The sequence below is a fragment of the Vitis riparia genome, chromosome 15 (genome assembly GCF_004353265.1).
Source record: "Vitis riparia cultivar Riparia Gloire de Montpellier isolate 1030 chromosome 15, EGFV_Vit.rip_1.0, whole genome shotgun sequence".
In the NCBI taxonomy this organism is placed as follows: domain Eukaryota; kingdom Viridiplantae; phylum Streptophyta; class Magnoliopsida; order Vitales; family Vitaceae; genus Vitis; species Vitis riparia.
In genome coordinates, this window is record NC_048445.1 from 7,834,801 (window position 1) to 7,856,807 (window position 22,007).

General features: G+C 33.2%; 1 protein-coding gene across 1 annotated transcript; it reads left to right on the forward strand.

Annotated features, from left to right (window-relative positions):
- Positions 1-7,148: 7,148 nt before the first annotated feature.
- Positions 7,149-21,984, forward strand: LOC117932540. The gene is made up of 9 exons (XM_034853812.1): positions 7,149-7,283; positions 11,793-11,848; positions 13,884-14,040; positions 16,058-16,316; positions 16,644-16,772; positions 16,861-16,910; positions 17,979-18,076; positions 18,148-18,435; positions 21,248-21,984. Exons 2-9 carry the CDS (start codon positions 11,801-11,803, stop codon positions 21,734-21,736), a joined length of 1,518 nt encoding a protein of 505 aa, XP_034709703.1. The 5' UTR covers positions 7,149-7,283; positions 11,793-11,800; the 3' UTR covers positions 21,737-21,984.
- The last annotated feature ends 23 nt before the right edge of the window (positions 21,985-22,007 follow it).

Below are 22,007 nucleotides of genomic sequence, written 5' to 3' on the forward strand. Positions count from 1 at the left end.
AATAATGAAAACTATTTGGGTATATTGGTTTCCTCGTAAAATGTTAGAAAAGGCAAAAAAAAAATAGTAAGAAAAATTCCACTTCATTTCAATGACATGAAAATGAGATAGAAAAAATATATGAAATAAAGTATTATAAAATTTTTTTAAACATCACTTTCATATTTTCTTAAAGAAGAAATAAGAAAATTTTAAAAACTTGGTTCGTTAATGATTTTATTTTATTTATTGATAACCGATTAAAAGAAGTTTTATTCACTATTCTCTTTTCTTTTATTAAGCTTTTCCAATTTTTTTTTTAATCAAACTTTACAACAATTAAATATAATATTTTTTAGTAATATATAATAAGAAAATCAATAAAAATAAATTATAAAATAAAAGATTGTAACAAAATAAAAATTTCTTATATACCATAAAGTGCTATAATAAATAAAAATGATATATTTACCTAATTTATTTCATCATCATCTTTTTTTTTTTTATCAAAATCATTTAAATAAATACATTTCTACTCTATCCTTTAATGAAAAATTAATTCTCCGTTAGAATTTATTTAGAATTTTAATTTTATTATATTAAATAACTAAAGATAAAAGATATTATTATAAAATCTGACCTCCTATGTGTGTTATTATAAAAGATATTAATAAAAGGATAAAAAAAAATCTCATATTTTGACATAAATGTCCTCTACATATTGATTATTTACATGTGTATTTTAAAAGAAAATGTTTTACTAAAAAAAGAAAAAGAAATAAGGGCATTTTTGTACAAAAAGGATATTATTTAGGGTTAAAAAAAGTTAAGGGTTAAATTTGAAAAAAGAGGATGATTTCATTCATTTTAATCAAATAACCTTAATATTATATTATGATAAACATTTGTTTTAAATTTTAGGCAAACCATTTCATTACATTTGGTTGGCTGGATGTTTGGAATTTTATACTAAATTTTTTAAGGTTATTTAGTATATATATATATATATATATATATATTGTTTTTAAGATATTATATCTTATTAGATAGCATATCCTAAGATATGATTTCCAATACCATATCTTTGGATATACATATCCTATGAACATGATATTTTAAATTATATTATATTATATTTATATTTAATTTATGAAATAAATAAAAAATAATATGAATTATATATTATTTTCAATGTTTAAAATAGAAATTATATCATATTTAAATATTTTCTATTTAAAAAAATGAAAATTTTGTTATGTTTAACAATATTCATGATTAAAATATTTGAACTTTATAAATAATTTTTTTTATATTATATTATTTAATATATAAAATTAATTTATATATGTTATAAAATATGAGAATTTATCGGATTATGAGAACTTGTGGATGATAATCCATATTGATGTATATCTTTTTGTGACTCTCTATAAAAGGGAGATACCTCTAATGAAAATCTATTTTATTATCTTCCTACATTCTAATTTCTCTTTCTTGTTTTCTTCTCTTTTCACTTTATAATTTTACAACACGTTATCAGCACGAATAGTCTCTACAAAATAAATAGAAATTTTTTTCTCTATTAAGAGAAATTGAAATACTCTTCTCTCTTCTTTCTTACGAAAAGGTATGTGATAAACTTATATCATGATTTTCTACTTTGTCACTTTTTAACTCTCTATTTTCACTTACGAGTTGGAACAGTAATTAATCGCAGATTTAGTCCTGACTTAGTTCGGGTTGAATTTCCTGTGAACGGATTGGTCAACCTTTGATAGCGGTGTTTAAGGGCAGAAGGAGCGTAAGTCCCGTGTTGATCTGCTTGTGGTGGTCCCTGTTCAGGAAATTATCTGAATTGATTAAGGATAAAATTGTGATTATTTTATGTTACAATGAGTAATATTATAAGGAGATTAAGTAGAAGTAGTTCTTCCAGATCCCTTAGGTCTAATGATAGTTCTGCATCTTCATCAGATAATTCTGCACATACATTACTTGCACAAAATATTGTCAATAGTCAAGAAATAAATATAGCACAAATAGAAAATCAATTAAATAATTGGTCAATTCCTCACATGAAAATTAATACAATATATCAACAAGGAAATTTTGAAATTAGTCAAAATTATTCGTACTCACTTATTTTTCACAATAGGAATTATGGAAAACAATTTTTATTTACAATTGTTTCATAGCCAAAAGCTATGCATACAATTTCTAATTCTCTTGTATAACCAGAAGTTATACAAAACAAAATTGTCAATGAATCTTGGAGTTATGATCAAAGAAGGAAATCAAGCATCCCTGTAGGATCGTGCAAAAACATTGATTTTCCTTCATCATCATCTCCATGAAGGTTTAACAAAAAATGAGCTTTTGATGAGAAATCACTAGTCTCGTCCAACTAGATCTAAATCATTCCCTGAAGTGAATGCAATATTATCCCAAACTCGTGGACGATGATGAGAATGTGGTCGTGGTTATGGAAGAAATCCTCGATACCATGGTTCTTATAGTAATAATTCATCAAATTCTCAGAAAAGGGAAGCCTCATTGCCTCACTAAAAGTGGAATAATACTGAGGTAAAACAAGAAAATGGGAAGTGTTTACAAGACAAACCTCCTAAGAACCATGAGAATAAGTGTTATAGATGTTGTATGAAGGGGCATTGGTTGCGTACCTGTCGTACGCCCAAACATTTGGTCGACCTTTACCAAACATCAATAAAGGAATGGAAGTTGAAATGAACTTCATTGATAGTGATGGCCAAGTGGATCTAACCCATTTAGATGTTTCGGACTTCTTTGAGAATCCTAATGGGAAAATTGACCATCTAATTGGTGATGGAAATGTTTGTTATGATTAAACGTTATGTTTTTATTTAATTCTTTGCAAATAGGTTTATTTTGTTATCATATTTGAACACATTGTTTATTGTTCATATTTTATAGTTTATTTCAAATTTTATTATTTATCATTTAAATTCTTTTCTTTATTTATACTTGAAGATACATGGATCTCTCTCATACCTTGATCCATCACTACAATTAGTTTGATTATTGAAATACTTCCTAGTTATTTCATGTATAAATTGCTCCATACTTACAAAATCAAATGTGTGAGATATTTAAGAAATATATAACTTTAAATTATCTTTTCATATTTGTTTTATTGCATTGTATATGCTCTCATTACTTTTATACAACTTATTAAGTCATCATCAATGACTAATATTTTTCCATTGATTTTAACTCTTTCTCTATGATAATATTTCTTCAACTCTATAAAGACGAGGTCTTTATGACAATGTTTTATGACTTGTTACTTAGATGAAACTCTTGTCTCATTAATTGCACAACATTGATGGCAAACAATGTTAATACTATATCAGGTGATAGAAACCTGATTAAAGGCTCCAGAAGAGCTTATACTATGTCATTAGTAGTATTTGATTCCATATGAATGACACTTTATACGATATTAGATCCAGAAGAATCTTGTAAAACCAACTTGGTCTCCCGGGGTAAAACGTCATATGGATGTACATTACAAAACCAGAAGTTTTTAATTAGTGACTAGTCTACCTATACACTTAAAAGGTAGAATGACATGTTGTGCATATTATCATTTTAATGAGACAATTTTCTTGCCGTTAAGGGTAGAAGAGCCAGTTCCAGAAGAACGGCGTGAAATTATTTGGAATGCATTGACTTTGACTCATCTTGATCCTCATACAAATCAATGTGAAATAGAAGTTCAAAAGATCATCATTTGCAAAATCTTGCAAATCAATTACCAAATGCACTTATTGATACAAAGAAAGTGACAAAGTCATATATCCCGACTGCAAATACTCCAGCACGAATTGATATCCTTGTAGGATTGTTAACAAATGAATCAAGATACACCTGAAGCGTGGTAGACCTGTCGGCTCAAAAGATGTAACTCCCTGGAAGAGGAGAACCCAAGAAAAACTTGGCACTCTAAAAAAGGCCATAAAAAATAACTGATCAGTTTAAAATTGATAAATCTATAGTCCTAGAAAAGACACAAATAATGCAGAAGCCCCTGCAGAGACACATATTGAACAAAAAGCCCTTGAAGAGGCACATATTGAACAAGAAGCCCCTAAAGAGGCACATATTGAGCAAGAAGCCCCTGAAGAGGCACATATTAAACGAAAAGCCCCTGAAGGGGCATAGGTACCTGAAAATTGTGAGATCTCAATAAGTTATGTATACACGGGAGAAAAATGGGATCGAAATAATATTATTTTCACTTTCCAAGTGGCCTCCATAAGAAATGATGAAGATCTTGAACCATGAAATGTGGAAAAATGCTGACATAGAAATGATTGGCCAAAATGAAAAAAAGTTATACAGGCAAAGTTAAAGTCATTAACAAAATGAGAAGTTTTTGGACCTGTAGTCCAAACACCTGAAGATGTAAAGCCTGTTTGGTACAAATGGGTATTTGTACGAAAACACAATGAGAATAATGAAATCATAAGATATAAAGTGCGATTAGTAGCACAAGGTTTCTCGTAGAAACCTGGTATTAACTATGAGAAAACATTCTCTCCTGTCATAAATGCAATCACATATAATTTCTTAATTAGTTTGGCAGTCCTAGAAGGACTATATATGAGTCTCATGAATGTTATTACAACATATTCATATGGATCCATGGATAATGATATATACATGAAAATCCCTGAAGGATTTAAATTGCCTGAAGCAAACTGTACAAAGCATCGTAGCATGTACTCAATCAAGTTACAACGATCCTTGCATGGATTAAAGCACTTTGGATGCATGTGGTACAATCGCCTTAGCGAATACTTGCTAAAATAAGGGTATATGAATAACCCTATATGCCCATGCATCTTCATTAAGAAATCAGAAACCGGATTTGCAATTATTGCAGTGTATGTTGATGACTTAAATCTTGTTGGAACTCCTAAAGAGCTCACAAGAACAACAAATTACTTGAAAAAGAAAATTTGATATGAAAGATCTTGGAAAAACAAAATTTTATCTCGGCCTGTAGATCGAGCATTTTCAAAATGGAGTTTTAGTACATCAATCAACATACATTAGGAAAGTTTTGAAGCGTTTTTATATGGATAAAGCGCATCCTTTAAGTTCTCCAATGGTTGTTCGATCACTTGATGTGAAGAATGACCCATTTCGCCTTTGCGAAAAAAGATGAAGAATTACTTGATCCTGAAGTACCATATCTTAGTGCTATTGGTACACTTAAATATCTTGCAAATTGTATACGTCCAAATATTGTTTTTTCTGTCAATTTATTAGCAATATATAGTTCCGTTCCAACTCGAAGACATTGGAATGGTATCAAACATATATTGCGTTATCTTTGCGGAATTACTAGTATAGGTCTATTTTACTCAAGAGAATCAAAGCAACAATTGCTTGGATATGCAGATGCAGAATATCTTTCAGATCCATATAAAGGTAAGTCACAAATGTGGTATGTGTTTAATTACAATGGTACTGCTATCTCATGGAGATCTATCAAACAAACAATGGTAGTCACATCATCAAATCATTCAGAAATTCTTGCAATTCATGAAGCAAGTCGTGAATGTCTATGACTAAGGTCAGTGATCCAACATATACAAGAAATATGTGGACTACCTTCCATCAGAGGCAATGCAACCGTGTTACATGAAGATAATGTTGCTTGTATTGCACAAATTAAAGGAGGATTCATAAAAGGTGACAAAACTAAGCATATCTCCCCTAAATTCTTCTATACTCATGAGCTCCAAAAGAAAGGTGAGATCAATGTTCAACAGATTCAGTCATGCAATAATCTAGCAGATCTATTCACAAAGGCATTACCTTCGACCGCATTAAAAAAAGTTAAGGTATGACTTTGGAATGCGAAGATTGAGAGATCTACCATTTGAAATGTTGAAGAAATCATAATCATGTTTACATGAGGGGGAGAATGATAATATGGATATATTGCATTCTTTTTTCCTTCGTCCAGATTTTGTCCCAATGGGTTTTACTGGTAAGGTTTTTAACGAGGCAGTTATAGTAATCCAAAAGAATATTGTACCATTTTTCCTTTACTAGGGTTTTTTCCCATAGGGTTTTTCCTAGTAAGGTTTTAATGAGGTATATTTTTATGATCATCCAAGGGGGAGTGTTATAAAATATGAGAATTTATCGGATTATGGGAACTTGTGGATGATCATCCATATTGATGTATATCTCTTTGTGACTCTTTATAAAAGGGAGATACCTTTAATGAAAATCTATAATATTCTCTTCCTACATTCTAATTTCTCTTTCTAGTTTTTTTCTCCTTTCACTTTATAATTTTACAACAATATATCATATATTAATATTATTTTATAAATATTTTTTTAGTTTTTCTTTTTTAATCATAAATTTAATTTATAATAAAAAAATATTTTGTAAAATGAGTATATTAAAAATAAAAAATTGATAAAAAAATAAAAAAAATAGTGCGGATAATATATTACACCATTCATTTTATTTCGTGTTTGGTTGAACATATAATTAAATAAGTGATAAGATAACTTATCTTATACAATTATCAACCAAAAATGGGATTAATATAATATTATATTTTTTATCCTATTCTATGATATATTCGGGCAACAAAACATGATTTTTATTTTTATAATTAAATATAAAATTCATTTGCAATTAATATTTCTTTTTCCTAATACATATTTATAAAAATTTAATGAATATATTATATATATGTAAATTTAGTAGAATTCAAATTTTTGATTATTTAGTTTAAATGCTTTTTATTTTTCTCTTACATTTTCAATAAATAATTTTTAGTTAAAAGAATTTCTTTATGTAGAAAATTAAATAATAAATTTGAAAAGAAATTAAATTTAAATTTAAAGTTAATGGCTATAAAGTTGTCACCCATTAAAATTTTACACAATATATAATTATTAAAAATATAAAGGAAAAAAAAAAAAGGAGGAAAAAGTAATATCCATAAAAAAATCTATGGAACGTTTTTATTGGTTGAAACTGAAAGCAAAATCCCACCATAAAACGACGTCGTATATTGGGTTGAAATTGTGGACTCAGTAAAAACGACGTCGTCTAATTTTCCATCAATTCTTCTCCGTTGCTTGTTGGCCTCAGGTTAGTTCTTGCTTGGCGGTTCAGAATTCTCTGAGCCCTAACTTTGGTTTCGTTCTCTGAGCCCTAACTTTGGTTTCGTTGAAGCATTTCTAAATTCTCTCATTTATTCCACGAAAGAGCGACAAAATTTTCAGGTAAGCGATTGAATAATCCCTAATTTTAGAGTTTTTGTTGTGAAATTTTCTGATATTTTGGTTATTTGTTCTGGTTATCTGCGAATTTTTCAACATGACGAGTGGAAATTGCCCTTTGATTGGTTCCTCAGGAAACCTAGGGAAAGTGAAGAAAATAAGTTAAAAGAATTTTTGAATTTAACGTTTTTGTGTTTTTGGGCTCAGGTTTCGTTTGTTGCAAAATAATATCGGGTTCCTTGCGTTCTTTTTTATTATTCTTTCCCTGCATTTTCTCAGCATCCAAACAGTGCATTGGGGTTTTGGTGGGAGATGTTTTCTTGTTTCAATGGCTGACGTTTGTGAATTATGCGAATCAGGGGGTGTTTGAATCTTCTATAAAATCATCTTTTTTTTTGTTTTTTCTTGATAATTGAATTTCACAGTAAATTATGTAATAAGCGTTGTTTGGTTTGGTTTTGAAATTGGGGGTGTTATTTCATGTCCTTGAACAATGGCTGAGAGAGAGGTGATGTGTTTTTGATTCCATGGACTAGGCAAGATGAAGTTGTGCACCATTATTGAAGTAGAGGTATATGAATCAATAGAATAATGATGACTTAGGCATGGAGCATATATTAGGATCATTTGCAAGCATTCAGGGACAACAAAACAAAACAATTGAAGAACAATAGTGGTTTCCCAGGTTATATAGTGTCTGATAGGCAAATAAATGGATCAGAAAGCACCTACAAAAAGGGGGTGCAGCCCATGTACACGCAAGATATATAGAGAGCACCAAGAGGAAAAGAGTTTTCCCAGATTCTATGATAATTGCCCATGGTCCCAAACAAATGTCTAGTATAAGAAGAAAGAAATTAGTGACAATCATTCTTGTAAGGGTTGATCTCCAGACACTATAAAACATTTCATGGTTTCTGTCTTCGAATAAGTTCCACTAGATGCTGGCAGCTGGAAGGGACACTCCACAACCGTCACCACCACCCCAAAGCCTTCCCAATCTTGCTTCTAATCCCAGAATAAATGTATCTAAGAAGACATGTGGCAATCTAACTCTGTGGAAGGAAGACAGGATGTTGTACTAAAATGGACGCTGTCAGAGGAGATGGTGAATAGATACAGAGTCAGCCTTGCACAAGACAAACCTGTTAAGCAAGGTCCAACTCCTTGCTGTCTAGTATTCTAGCATGACTTGAGACAGCTGTTCAGACCAAAAAGGCAACTTTTGTAGGCATGAGTTCTCTTCATGGGAGCCAACAGCCTAAAACGTATCATGCAGAATACCTCCTTGATTTAGACAAGGAGCTAGAGTGCCTTGACAACATCAGTAGGTAGCATCCTGGGACCATCCATCAGAAGCAGTAGAGCATTGAAAGAGTCCATTTCCTAGTTTTACTGAAAATATCAGAGACAATATGGTAAGGGCTATATGACAACTTCAAGTTATTCAGTGTCCTGGCCTCCTCAGTAAACACAACTCTGAATAAGTCTTGGGACTGGCAAAGAGACTGATCACCATAGTAAAGATCCTTCCAAAATGTAACTTTTGATTCAATTTTAATCCTTTAGATGAAGAGTGTGATGCTCCGGATGCCCTCGCATAGCCACACCTTTAAGGCCGTACAACTTTCATTAATGTAACATCCAAGAGAAACCCATTTTCCCTCTCAAGCTACCTGCCTCTAAAGGTTGTCACTCTGGGAAATCTTGAAAGCCACTTGACAATACATTATTCATTAAGGAGAGACTAGAGAGGATAAATATCCATAATACCATCTCCATCATACAAAACTTCATTATGTTTAGCTAGATGATACTTAAATTCATTATACTTAACTCTACAGACAAGACACCTTTTCGATTTTCTAATTCGCTCCTGCAACAGATCAAGGAATCACTAGGGAGCAAATTAAAGCAGCCCTGCAAACAAGCTCCTCCTGGAAGATATCTAGACTTCCTAGACACCAACATCCACTCACATCTCTCCACAGCTAGTTTTGCACAGGAGTTCTAAAAGAAGTTGAGGGAGACCCAGGATCTCACATTGTGATCCAACTCATAGGCAAGCTCTTCATATTAGGCCTCTTACCCACATCCAAAAGCTTAATGTTTGTAGATTAGTACAAAAAACTAGTGGCAACTAAAACCAAATATAGGTCTAAGTTAATTCTGAATCCTTTTTTTCTTTTTTTAATTAGAAACGAAAGATATATTAATTATAAAAAAAAGTGCAAGAGAAAGGTAAGGTGTCCTCTACACAAAATACAAAAAACTAATCAAAGTAAGACTAAACACCTCAACTATACAAGGAGAATTGTACACAAAGATTTAGGCCACTTAAGGATAAACAAAGGTAACATTCCTCAAAACCGAACTCAACTCCTCTCATTGTTATCCACCCCATGTGATTTACAAACCGAAAGCCAACCAAGTTGAATAACATTGAGTGGAATACCTCTGATGACGACGGTACAAGAGGTCCACAAGGAGGAATAAAAGTGAAGTAGATCTCACAATATCTCTATCGTTCTCCACTTTTCCTCAAAGATCCTAGCGTTTCTCTCTTGCCACACAATCTAAGGCACGGTGAAACAAGTGATTTGCAATAGGGTCTTGTCTCTTATGGAACTCCCCAGACCTCTAAATGAGAGTCATCATGTCAGATATACTCCTTGGCAGAACCTAATTCATTTTGGCTAGACTAAATGGTTTATGCCAAAGCTCCAACGTTAACAGACAATGCGAAACAGATGGTCGATTAATTCTCCACTTCTCAAGCATAGGATGCATAAATGAAAACTAAGGAATTTGTAAGGTCTTCTCAATTTTAACACGTCATTGGTGTTCACGTTCTTGTGTGCCACTAGACAACCAAAGCCTTGACCTTAGATAGGGCTTTTGATTTCCACAAAAAATTGGCTGGAAAGAATAGGATTGGATTTGAAAAATTGGACAAAGCCAAGAAAAATGATTTTATTGAGAATAAATCTTAAGAAGATAAAGATCAAGCTCTTGTATCTACAGTGGAAAGAGAGAAGTGCACAAGGGTGAGTGAGAACATGAGTTTTTCAAGGTCCTCAATTTCCAAATCAGTGAGATTGTGATGGAAATTAAGGTTCTATGGAGGTGATGAGGAGTTACCAAGGACAACTAATATGGTGAGATTTTTCATTGTGATAACTCTATAAAGACCTGAAAATTGTGAATCCCTTTGATCCTTTTCCGTTTGTCCTGAAATATCCCTGCATCTACCTCTGAAATGTTGCTAATTTTACTGGTTTCATGTAGATTTAGTTTTTGAGTTTTTTTTGGATCCCTTTGAATAGGGGAAGAGGATAACAGTTAAACTGAGCATATCAAGTGCAAGTGGATGTGGCAAGATATAGAAATAGAACATGCACAAGAAAAGGACATGAGGAGCTACAAGGATACCTAGATTAAATAAAACCAGACAAAGACCACAGAGCTGAAGCTCAAAGCTGATCTGCTATGAGTTAAACATTGTTAAAGTACAGGTTTACCACAGACCTTTTAAGCAATCATCGGCTTTGTCTTGAGCAAATCTGAACTGAACCTAAGAAATTTTTCGTTTGATCACCCCAACAGTAGATCGGTCTTGTTCAAATATCAAGAACAATGCACCCTGTGTGCCTTGAGCATCATATGCTGCTTCTCACAAGTGCAGTGCTCCTCTTAAGCCACTCCTCATGAGCATAGACCTCTCACAGGTATCTAGAAAGATGGATTACTGACGGTTTGCAGGTTTTCAAAGATCTCTAGTTTGCCTAGTTTGCACTCAACATTCATCAAACTTGAATTTGTGAAGAAGATCTCATTATCTTCCTCAAGGTTTCAAGGTTTAAGCTCTAAGGGAATTGAAGAATGCCAATTTTCCAGGCTCAATTGAGCAAGGTGGCATTTGATCAATCGAGATGTAAAAATAAAAACCTTTTCAATCGGCCCACCAGAAGCCTAGTTTTGAAAATACCTAGGCTTAAAATCTTTCTTTTGAAAAACTTTACCCTAAAAGGCAGAGTTGGAAGACTTTCTTGGTTGAAATCCAATTTGTGAGTAGAGTCAAAGCAATAGGAAAAACATTGGTAAACACTTTGGCGTTAGGCTTTAGAAACATTAGCTGTGGCATCATTTTAACTTTAAAACACATCAGCAAATGACTCACTCAAAGGTTTTCCTTTTAAATCAAGTTTGAAAACAATTGAAAAAATAAAGGATAGAACACTCTAGTGTGCTCATGAAGGTCCATAGTTCTCTTCCACTAGCTAAAGTGTAGTGCCTTGTGCACTCAATTTGTGTTTGTAGTCATCAGGATTTTTTTTTTTTTTTTTTAACTGAAACAAGATCCCAATGGCAGCTTTGTAGTATCTGAATTTGTTGCTTTCCATATATATTCTTGATTATTCTCTTTATCTGTGCTTGCTTTTTTGGCGGTACTTGATCATATCTTTACCAAACCAACTCATTATGTTTATGCCCATGTTTTTCAAAAATCAGTTTCAAGTATGGAAGGTGGGAATCCTGACAGTAGCGAATCAAACACCCCACTTCTTGTAAGTATCTATCTCTTATACTTTTATGATAGTCATCTTTGTTTTAGAGCTTCCTTCTTCTGAATTGATTCATTGCTGCTGCAATTCTTAGTCTTCATGTGCTTAGATTGTGGGTGATTGTGTGTATCAAGATTTATAAAGAATTGGCACAAAGGGGTTTCTGTTGTTATCCAAAGTAATAAATAAATAAATAAAAATGGAGAGAAAAGGAAAGAAAAACCTTAACAATCATCTGTTTTTATGATGGGTCAGAAATCTTATTTTTCTATGAAGTTTTGCTTATTTGCTGATTTATTGATAAAGCTCAGAAATTTTTAGCTGACAAGTTGAGTGTAAATACCTGTGTATACATAATGGATAGGAATAATTTAAGGAGTCAAATTAATGAAGCACTTCTTTTCCTAGAAACCAAAGCAATCATGTTTTTCAAATTGGTGTGGATATGATAGAACTGTTATGCAGTGAAGTGCTAAAATTCCTCAAGGTTCAGACCTTATTCTTCTTTTCCCTGCTGGATTTGGTGGGTATCAAGGGAATAAGATTGAAAAACTCAAGCTAGGCTAGAAGATGATGAAAGATGAAAAAGACTTACAAATAGTAGATCATCAGGAAAATTTTGTGGTGGTGGTGGTGGGATGGGACGGTTCTATCATCACCAAGTAGCAGAGTAGAAAATTAGAAAGTTCATTGTCTTCTGGTGAACAAGAAACTGATAAAGAAAAATTGCAGCACCAAGGAGAAAGCCAAAAAAAAGAAAAATGAAAACAAGGGTCTTTTTATTCAAAACCCCAATTATAAGATCCCTTCTCTCTTACCTCACACCGTGAAACTGAGTTCTTAAAAGTGAGAAACCCAATTTACTTCCTCTTAAACCAAATTGGTTGGGGAGATGAAATCTCCACTTCTTCTCCCTCAGCAGGTTCTTGGTAGAATGGCCAAAATTACAGTTATATTTTTATTAGACCCATATTTGCAAATTTCGAGGGAAGAACTTTTGTTTTCTTGTACAGCATACTAATATCATCAGTTTGGTCTCTGTTGAAATCCTATGTTGTTAAGTGCTATTACTTATTCAGAAAACTTGGTCAGGTAAGAAGAGGATATAATAACTGAAAAGAAAAAACAAGGGAACTTAGTGAACTAGAAAGGGGAGAGCTGGGACTGAGATGAAAGCTTGAGTGAGAAAATAAGGAAGATTTCAAGAAGTGATTTAAGTATAGTTGAGAGTTTAAAACTCATTGCTGGTTAGAAAGAATCTACCTTCAAAGAAATTAGAAATTCATAACATGGAGTATGAAAGTTTTTGCAAGGTTCTTGTAGCATACTCCATTCATAGGTTACATCTTATTGACACCAGAATTCTTCCTGTTTTGCACTGTTTTGTTTGTTTGGTATGTGGATAGTACAACTCATGGAGGTTTAAAAGGCTTAAAATTAATCTACTTTGGATGTGTTTCTTGAAGTCTCACCCTGAGATTCATCATCTCCAGGCTGTAAATCAGATAAATGTCAATGAAGGTCCTTTGTTCCCTGTCATGATCATTCACCATGCACCAAATTTCAATCACTTTTACCATCCTCTCTCAACATTCACACCCTCCTTGTCCACATCTATATAGAGCAACACATATTGAGAACCAAGTAATATTTTATTAAGGCTGCTGGAGATGATATGGCTATGAAAAAAGGACTATAGTTTTGAAACTGCTGTTTGAAAATGGATATTATATTTCACAACATGACAAACATTCATTTCTTGTATCATCCTTTAGATAAACTGGTTACTGTTAATCAATTCACTTAAGTCCTTTGTTGTTATAATTAACTAATGGATATGCCCTACAGTAAATTCTTGCTCCACAATTGTTTAAACAATTAATTTCATTTATATTGCTTTCATATGTTGTTTAAGGGATTCTCTCTCTCTCTCTCTCTCTTTCCTTTTATCTTTTTTTTTTTTTTTTTGGTTGTGTGGGTTGGGAGGAAATTCTGATGAGGTCCTTAATTATTTAAACTGCCTTCTTTTTGGATGCAGAATGGTGGTTTGAGAAATAATGAACTTATTTCCTACCAAAGCAGAAATGATGGGCTTATTCCACAACTATTTACCTCTGTCCCAGCTCTGAATGAAGCCGCTTCCTATCTTGCAGAAACAACTTCATTTTTAAGTCGGTGTTTCACTGATTATTCTGGTACACTCCTTGCATATTCCATTTCCATCGTTCTATTATTTGCTATTATATTTTTAACATTACCTTCTCTATTCTGATGGGATTTTGATATACAAATTTAGAATAAGTTCACAACACTCTGAAGACTATTTTAATCATTATGACATTATTTAGGTTCTTTTGCTTTGCTAGCATGGTATGGTTGAAAAGATTACTTATCAAGGAAAAAGAATAAGTATGCCCACTTAGGTTTCTGCTTCCTATATTATTGTTCATATATTGTTCTAAAGGAGTTGTCGCTGGATTGAGTAAAAATTTTTGTTCTGGGAGAACTAATGTATTTACTATTGTTTGTATTCTTATTTTAAACTAATCTTTTTCTGTTATATTGCTTCAATTATTACATCATAAAATTTAAAAATTATCAGCAGCAGCATTAAACCTATGACCAATTTCTCCATAACTTAGAAGAATGCGGTGGTGGAGAACTGCACGCGGATTGTGGAAATGATGATATAGAAAATCAGTTAGAAGGTCCCAAAAATAAATGAACAAATAAATGAATTTTGAATCATAACACACATGTTAAGTCCATAAAATACGATAATGCAACCTAAAAAGCATGGCATCTCGCCTTCCTTAGTTATGAAAACCAATAAGTTATACTTATTCTTTCTTTCTTTTATTATTATTTTTATTATTATTATTATTTTTTACTTATTGCAATATAGTTTTCTGAAAGCTGATCTCATCTTTTAGAAATGTCTAGCTATCATCATTTTTTTTTTCATCTTTGTTTCTTCCATGATATCCATTGCCTGCAAATGCTGGATTTTCTGCCTTCAAGCCTTTATTGTTGCCATATGTTTTGATAGGTGCAGTCCTTTAACTCTCAACATAATCCAATGTCAACTTGATTTGTTTCTTTTAACAGGAAACAGCATTTTGTTAAAGGAAAGATAAGCAATGAGGAGAAGGATGAGCTATCCTTCAAACCAAACACAAGAAAAAAAAAGAAAAGAAAAGAAAAGAAAAGAAATGACCACATACCTCAAACAAAACTCAAAGGAGAACCATACCTCAAAGGCCAACAATATTTCTAATCCAAACATCTTATTTTCACAAGCCTCTTTGGCACTAACACATCCAAAAGAGAACAATAGTTGAATCACCCTCCATGCTAGGGTTACTAATACCCACTAAAGTCACCTTGTTCAAGCCTTTTGACAAAGATAGGATCTCCCTATCAATGACCTACAAAACTAGCTGGTTTTTGGAAAAAGCCAACCACATTGACACCTTAATCTTTGAAGACACCACCAATCATTGTCCATGCTATCTGAAAAACAGCCATAAATTGAGTCACTCCCATGGGGGGCATTTGCTTAGTCCTAATTCCAACATTTCTCCTATAGACACTACACACCTCTCTCCAGTCCAATATAATCATACCAAGGGGCATATACACGAATTCTTTAGTAACAAAATCCTAGAGTGAAGAAAATTTCATCTTCAAAGAAGGCTTGTTATCTATTGGTTAAAGTTGACATAATTGTTAAAAACTTACGATACATGATATGATACAACAATATGGTGCATTTTTTTAATAAAAATCAATACACATCACAATTTGTATCTTTTCTTAAAACCTCCCTTATGATATATATACAATATATGATATGATATGTGATATAACAATACAATGATATATAGATTTTCAACTATTTTTCATAATTTTTAAGAAAAATCAAATTCAAAATTTTTTTTGTTAAAAGAATTTATTATGTTAATTGTTTAAAATGTAGTAAAAGATAGAAATTGATTATAAAAAGGGGAAATAGGTAAAATAATCTTATATGAAAAGCTACATTTTTGTTTTCCTTTCATCACTTGTTTTTGTTTTTGTTTTTGTTTTTTTCTTAAATCAACTGTGTTACTGTTAATAGTCACCACTACCTTGTATCACTACCCATATTTTAACTTATCTGAAGCATTGGGACTTGGATAGCTTAATCACAGTTTCTTGCAACCGTTGCAGTGGAACCTGCCTATTCAGTTGTGAATGAACAGGAGCTGACAACATTTCCTTCTGAACAAACCAGAGAATATTTGGATAGTATTCACCGCCCTTCAAGAGGAAGTTATTCTACACTTTATGAATCATATGATACAGAAACTGCTACTCCTCCTGTACCTGATGGAATAACGAGGAACTCACCTGGAGATACATCGCAAAATAATGGTGCTCTTGTGGTGACCGATCATCCCCACCAAAACGGGATTTCCATATTTCAAGGGTATTGTTTCTCTACATATTAACGATGCATGTGTTCTTTGATAAATTAATTGCAAAAAACAAGCTGGATTTTCAAGTTCCTACTTGGCTTATTACCTTGTTTTATGAACTAGTTACCCTTCATTCTGGAACATTCTGTTCCATAAAAGCAACTTTATTAGTAGTGATGATTTAATTTGAGTTATATAATTGGTGGTGCAAAAGGAGAAAAGTTTCTCAGGCTATTGACTATTTACTTTTAGATGTTTCTTGCATTCCGCACGCATAAGCTTTGTTATTTAAGGTTCCTCTAGGTGCTTGAATAAATCATTCTGATGTCTATCTTCAGCCTTATTGACCGGGCACGGAGAACTGTTCGTGGGTCAGCAGATGATATAGGATGGATACAACGTGCGCCAGGAATGCCTCCAGTGGAAGATGGAACTGATAGGTTCATGGAAATTATTGATGAGATCAGGTACAGTGCACCACATTGCTGCATGTATGTGCAAACATGCTTAGTTTGATTATGCAGTTTTTGATTTAGTTGGTTCTCCCTCTATCAGGCATGGCGTCCACAGGTTGCCCAACTCAATGATTTACTTGTTGGTTCCAGGTACCAATTAGGATTTTCTTCTCAAAATCTAAAGTAATATCTCTACTTGAGTTAGGGCATGACAATAGGAAAAATCATTTTTCCCTCCGTCAGAATGAGGCACGCATTATGTATGTTCAAGATTATGATAAATCTAGGAAGGTTTATTTTATCTTTTTTTTTTCTTTTTATAGGCAAAACACTAGTTAACTAGAGGCCTTCCTCTTCTTTTCAACTGATCTAGCATTAGGATCATCTCCCAACTCACCTCCCATGCAAAAGAACTCATTTTTGTGGAGGTCCTCAACTCCATACCTTTTTTGCTAGGAAAGGAACTCTAAACGTTGCTTCTAAAGAGCTAAAAAGTGAGTTAACAGAGAAATTCCCTTCCTTTGAGTCTTCAGATAATCTGTAACTGAAGTTTTTACCCAGGATCTTAAATATTGGATCTGTTAATTCATCCCATGGATTAAAGTCAAAGATCTCTGTGTTTTGTGGCAGTGAGGATCTCACAATTCCGTTATAATTTGTGTTTTCTGGCAGTGCATGTAGCTCTATCCTTTTGTCTGTCGACATAATGTTGGATGGTTAGCTTTTTAACTATGTCCACCTTTTCCCCAGAGATCTAAATGTTAGGACAGTATTAGATTTCAGTTTTTGTTTGTTGCTAGAGTGGACTAACTAGAATTCAATCTTGAGACTTAAGGGAAGTTTTTTAAATTTCATTGAAGTGTATTAACTAGAAGTCAATCGTAAGATTTAAAGGAAGTTTTTTTAAATTTCATTGAAGTAACAGAAACTTGTTTTAAGAAATGTTATATTGGTTAAAGTATCTATGTTTCAAAAAACTCAAAATGGCTTAAGATCAAATGAACTGCCAAAAATTGCTATAATTTCAAATTCTTGGTAAAACCTTTTTTAAGTGGTGGACTCTTGCATTGTTAGTGTTGTTTCATGTGAATGGTAGAGGTTGGTGAGTTCTTTCACCGTCATGCTCCAAATCTAGTCTTCTTTCTTGTTGGTTCAAAGCAAATGCAACCTCAATTGAATTTGTATGTTCATGATATTATTAAAAATTTTGGTTGGCAGGTCTTTTCAGCAACCATGGACCACTTTATTTTGTTAATACAAAAATAAGTTTCTCAAAGATGGGTCTCGCTTGTCATATTGCCAAGATTCACAGCGAGGTATTTTGGTAGTTTCTAACTAGTGTGCATCTTCATGGTTTTTATATTTTATATTAAACATTGAGTTTCAGGCTTCGGTTGAGAAAAATGCTCGAGAGATAAAAGAGTACATTGAGGAAATCTATTGGGGTTCCCAAAAACGTGTCTTGCTTCTTGGACATAGCAAAGGGGGAGTAGATGCAGCGGCTGCTTTATCTATGTACTGGTCTGATTTGAAAGATAAGGTTGCTGGATTGGTATTAGCCCAGAGTCCATATGGTGGTAGCCCAATTGCTTCTGATATCTTGAGAGAAGGACAGCTCGGTGACTATGTTAATTTACGGAAACTAATGGAGATTCTGATCTGTAAAGTGATTAAGGTATACCTCCTGTTGTTTGTTGTCTTATTTTCCTCTTCATGAGTTCATTTTTTTAATTGATCTTGGTTCTCCAACATTTTCTCCTCTAATCTGTTTTTCTGGTATATAATTTCCATGGCCTACAAATTATCATGAGCACTACTGCCATGACACTTGTTGCAATGCCTGCAGTTACAAAGCAGAGTCTCAGTAGCAATGTGGTAAATTTAGGGGGTGTTTAGTAATTTCAATAGCATAGTGAGTAATTTAGTAAATCCCTTCCCTTTAATCCTTGATGAAATGACTAAACTATATTATGCAATGTGGTGTGTTTAAATTTGTAAGTGTGAATTTTAAAAAGTGTAGAGTATATTATTTATTGTATGCATGTTAAGAAGTGTAGAGTATATTATTTTTGTATGCGTGTAGTTTTATGTTGTGAACGAGAGAGAGGGAGAGAGAGAGAGAGAGAGAGAGGGAGGTGTGTTTAAATTTGTAAATGTGTGAGTTTTAAGAAGTGTAGATTATATTATTTTTTGTATACATGTAGTTTTATGTTGTGTGTGTGTGTGTGAGAGAGAGAGAGAGATCGAGGGTTGTTTTAGAGATAAAAATTGTTAGGATCCAGGTTAACAGCATTGTTTTCGTTGATAGGTAATTTCTTCCTTCTTTTTTTTCCCTCCTTTCTCGGAATGGGCCCTGAAACCTCCAACATTCCCCATCCCAACCCCTTGCCACTTGAACCAGGCCTCAAGGGCAGGTTAGTGGCAGTCTCGTAATGCATTGTTTCTTGTTGGGGTTTAATTGCGTCATATCAGAATTTTGAAAACATTTTTGTCGGAATTTTGTTCTTTTAATAAGTTTTTTTTCCATTATGTGTCCTATTTTTACGAGTTCCTATTTTGTTTAGTTTTCTTCTTTGTGCAGAATTGCTTTATTTGATTGCAAACCAGTCCATTAGATATTTTGGTTTTCATATTGGTTTTGGGGTAGTGGTGATGATGGATATTTGCCTAGAAAGCTTTTGACCATTTATAGATAAGGTCTTATTCACCAAACTAATGGAATTGTGGGGTTTGATTATTGAAGTCAAGATTGCGTAGCCTTTTCTTCTTTTGTCTAATTCTCCACACTGCTGCATTTTCTATTTAACCCTAGGAAATATCACATCATTTCTTTGTTTCTCTTACATAAAGCCTCTTTATATAACCCTAAACCTCCTACATTCAGGATATTACCTAGATTTCCAAAAATCTAAAGTACCTGCTGTCCAGAAATTCCAGCAACTATTTGCCTTTGAAACCTTCCTTACATTGAGTCATATCATTACAAACTCTTATGAAAAAAAAAGAGTAGCTTTCCCAAAACTAGACCGTCCAATTAAGTGATTGTAGAAACCATTATTTTGGATAGCTGATTGTAGCTATCAATGTTTCTGAGATCTGGTTATTGTTTTATATCAGAGAGGGAAAGAGTAGGGTGGATTAAGTGTGTATCTATTATTTCTCACCTACTTAATGTTGGTGTTTGGATGTTAAAGCTTAATTTGGTTTTGTTTGAACTCTTCAAGGTCACTCCCTCAATATAGTTTTCATTTTCCATATCAAAGGAAAATAATTTGCTAATATCCCCTACTTTGCTTCTTAATAATAATTACATGATGGAAAGTTACGTAAAATAACTTATAGGTAGAATAATGATATTTAAAGTTGATATATAAACTATATGTTTCAAACCTGTCTATACAACATGCACTAAAGTTTAGTAGAAAAAATCACTAAAAGAAAGTTATTTGGCTATTATAGTACGGGGCTTACCATAGCAACACAAACAAACACACATGGTACTATTGTCCAAGTTTATGAAGTAAGATTCCTGTGTCAGGCTTATTGCTGATACCATATTTAGAATTGGCATTAGTTTGTTTGATGTGGCCAGATCCCCCACCCACACCTTGACTTTGTTGATCCAATCTCTACTGAGTTGCAGATGGTTTGAAAAAGATTAAACCAATGAGAATGAGTGAGAGATGGAGGAATAACTATTAAATTCAATAATGTCAATTGATTGCTGTAAATGGGAATGATTACTGAATACAGGACTAGTATAATAAGTTTCAACAATATGTGAATCATGTTTCATATATTTTTAAATACATGCTTATCAAATATTATTGTTCATATATATGCTTAACAATCATGATAGTTGTGTACATGTCCATCAATAGTTTTAGTCCGGGATTGTCTTTGTTCAGTTTGATTTATATTACTACATTCCACATACCACATTAAATATTTGATTGTTTCGATATTTCTAGAAATGGAGGTTTTTTTTTTTTTTTTTTTGCCTTAGTTCTTTTTTTTCTTTTAGGTGTGTCTAGGAGGATGGATGCTTGGTATCTAGAGGAGGGTGAGGGGGATGATAGTAATTTTACACCTTAAATAAAATATGGAATAATTTAATTGGCAAGACGTGCAAATATAAGCTCCTGGAGGTAACCTGTTACTCAATTGGCCCACTCCTGCTGAGAAGAGGGCTCAGATTCTGAGTCCCAGTTTGTTTAATATGCAGTTTTAGGGGAGGGGTTGTGTATCTCTGGCTTTCTGTCATCCTGCAGTGTGGAGCTCGTATGTTTCTCCATTATTAAAGATATGCAATCTATAGAAGTAATAATTGAGTAGGAACATTTTCATCATGTTAATCTTAGTTCATATTTTCATATAGCAATTAAGATAGGTTGGTTGAGGCCTTAAGAATTATCAATTTAACAGCATCCTTTATAAGCACAACCATGTAACATTCTAGTTCTACAAATCTTATCCTGTTTTTGCAGGGTGATATACAAGCTCTAGAAGATTTAACATACGAGAAAAGGAAGGAATTCTTGAGGAAACACCATTTGCCACCAGCACTCCCAGTTGTTTCATTTATCACAGAAGCTGGCATCTCTCCTGCAGTTGTAGCGACATTATCTCGTGTTGCACATGCAGAGGTACCCATAGTTGCACCCCTAACTGCTGGCCAGCCCGCTAAAGTTCCAGTGATCATACCCCTTGGTGCTGCAATGGCTGCTTGTGCACAGCTGCTTCAAATCAGGTATGGCGAGAAGAGTGATGGCCTTGTAACATGCCGAGATGCACAAGTCCCTGGATCCATTGTGGTACGACCAAAACGTAAACTAGACCATGCTTGGATGGTCTATTCAGCATTAGATGATGATCCTACTGAAGCCAATGCTTCTCAAGTGTGTGAAGCTCTTCTCCGGCTGCTAGTCGAAGCTGGAGATAGGAAGAGACATGAGCTTGCAATGAAAAATGAATGAAGCTTCTGATATTAGCCTGTCATTCTTTCTTTTCCCCTCTATAGCGCCTTACTTCCCAATTTTTTTATTCTTTTGGGTACCAACATGACTTCAGCTTGATTGGAGTCCATCATTTGTTTATGTACATAACCCCAGTTTGTTGTAAGCCTAACCTTGTATACGAATAACTCCATTGTAATGTTATGTGTTCATGGGAAAATTTTAGCCAAATTATCTGTTGGGAGAAAATAAATCTGGCCGTTGGATCATGGAATTCCCATTAGGAAACCTC

Excerpts from the sequence above, each read along its gene's own strand:
- LOC117932540 (XM_034853812.1), top strand. The coding sequence starts at position 11,801 with ATGGAAGGTGGGAATCCTGACAGTAGCGAATCAAACACCCCACTTCTT. Across the intron at positions 16,773-16,860 it reads GAAATTATTGATGAGATCAG|GCATGGCGTCCACAGGTTGC; the intron begins GTACAGTGCACC and ends TCCCTCTATCAG. Across the intron at positions 18,436-21,247 it reads TGATCTGTAAAGTGATTAAG|GGTGATATACAAGCTCTAGA; the intron begins GTATACCTCCTG and ends CTGTTTTTGCAG.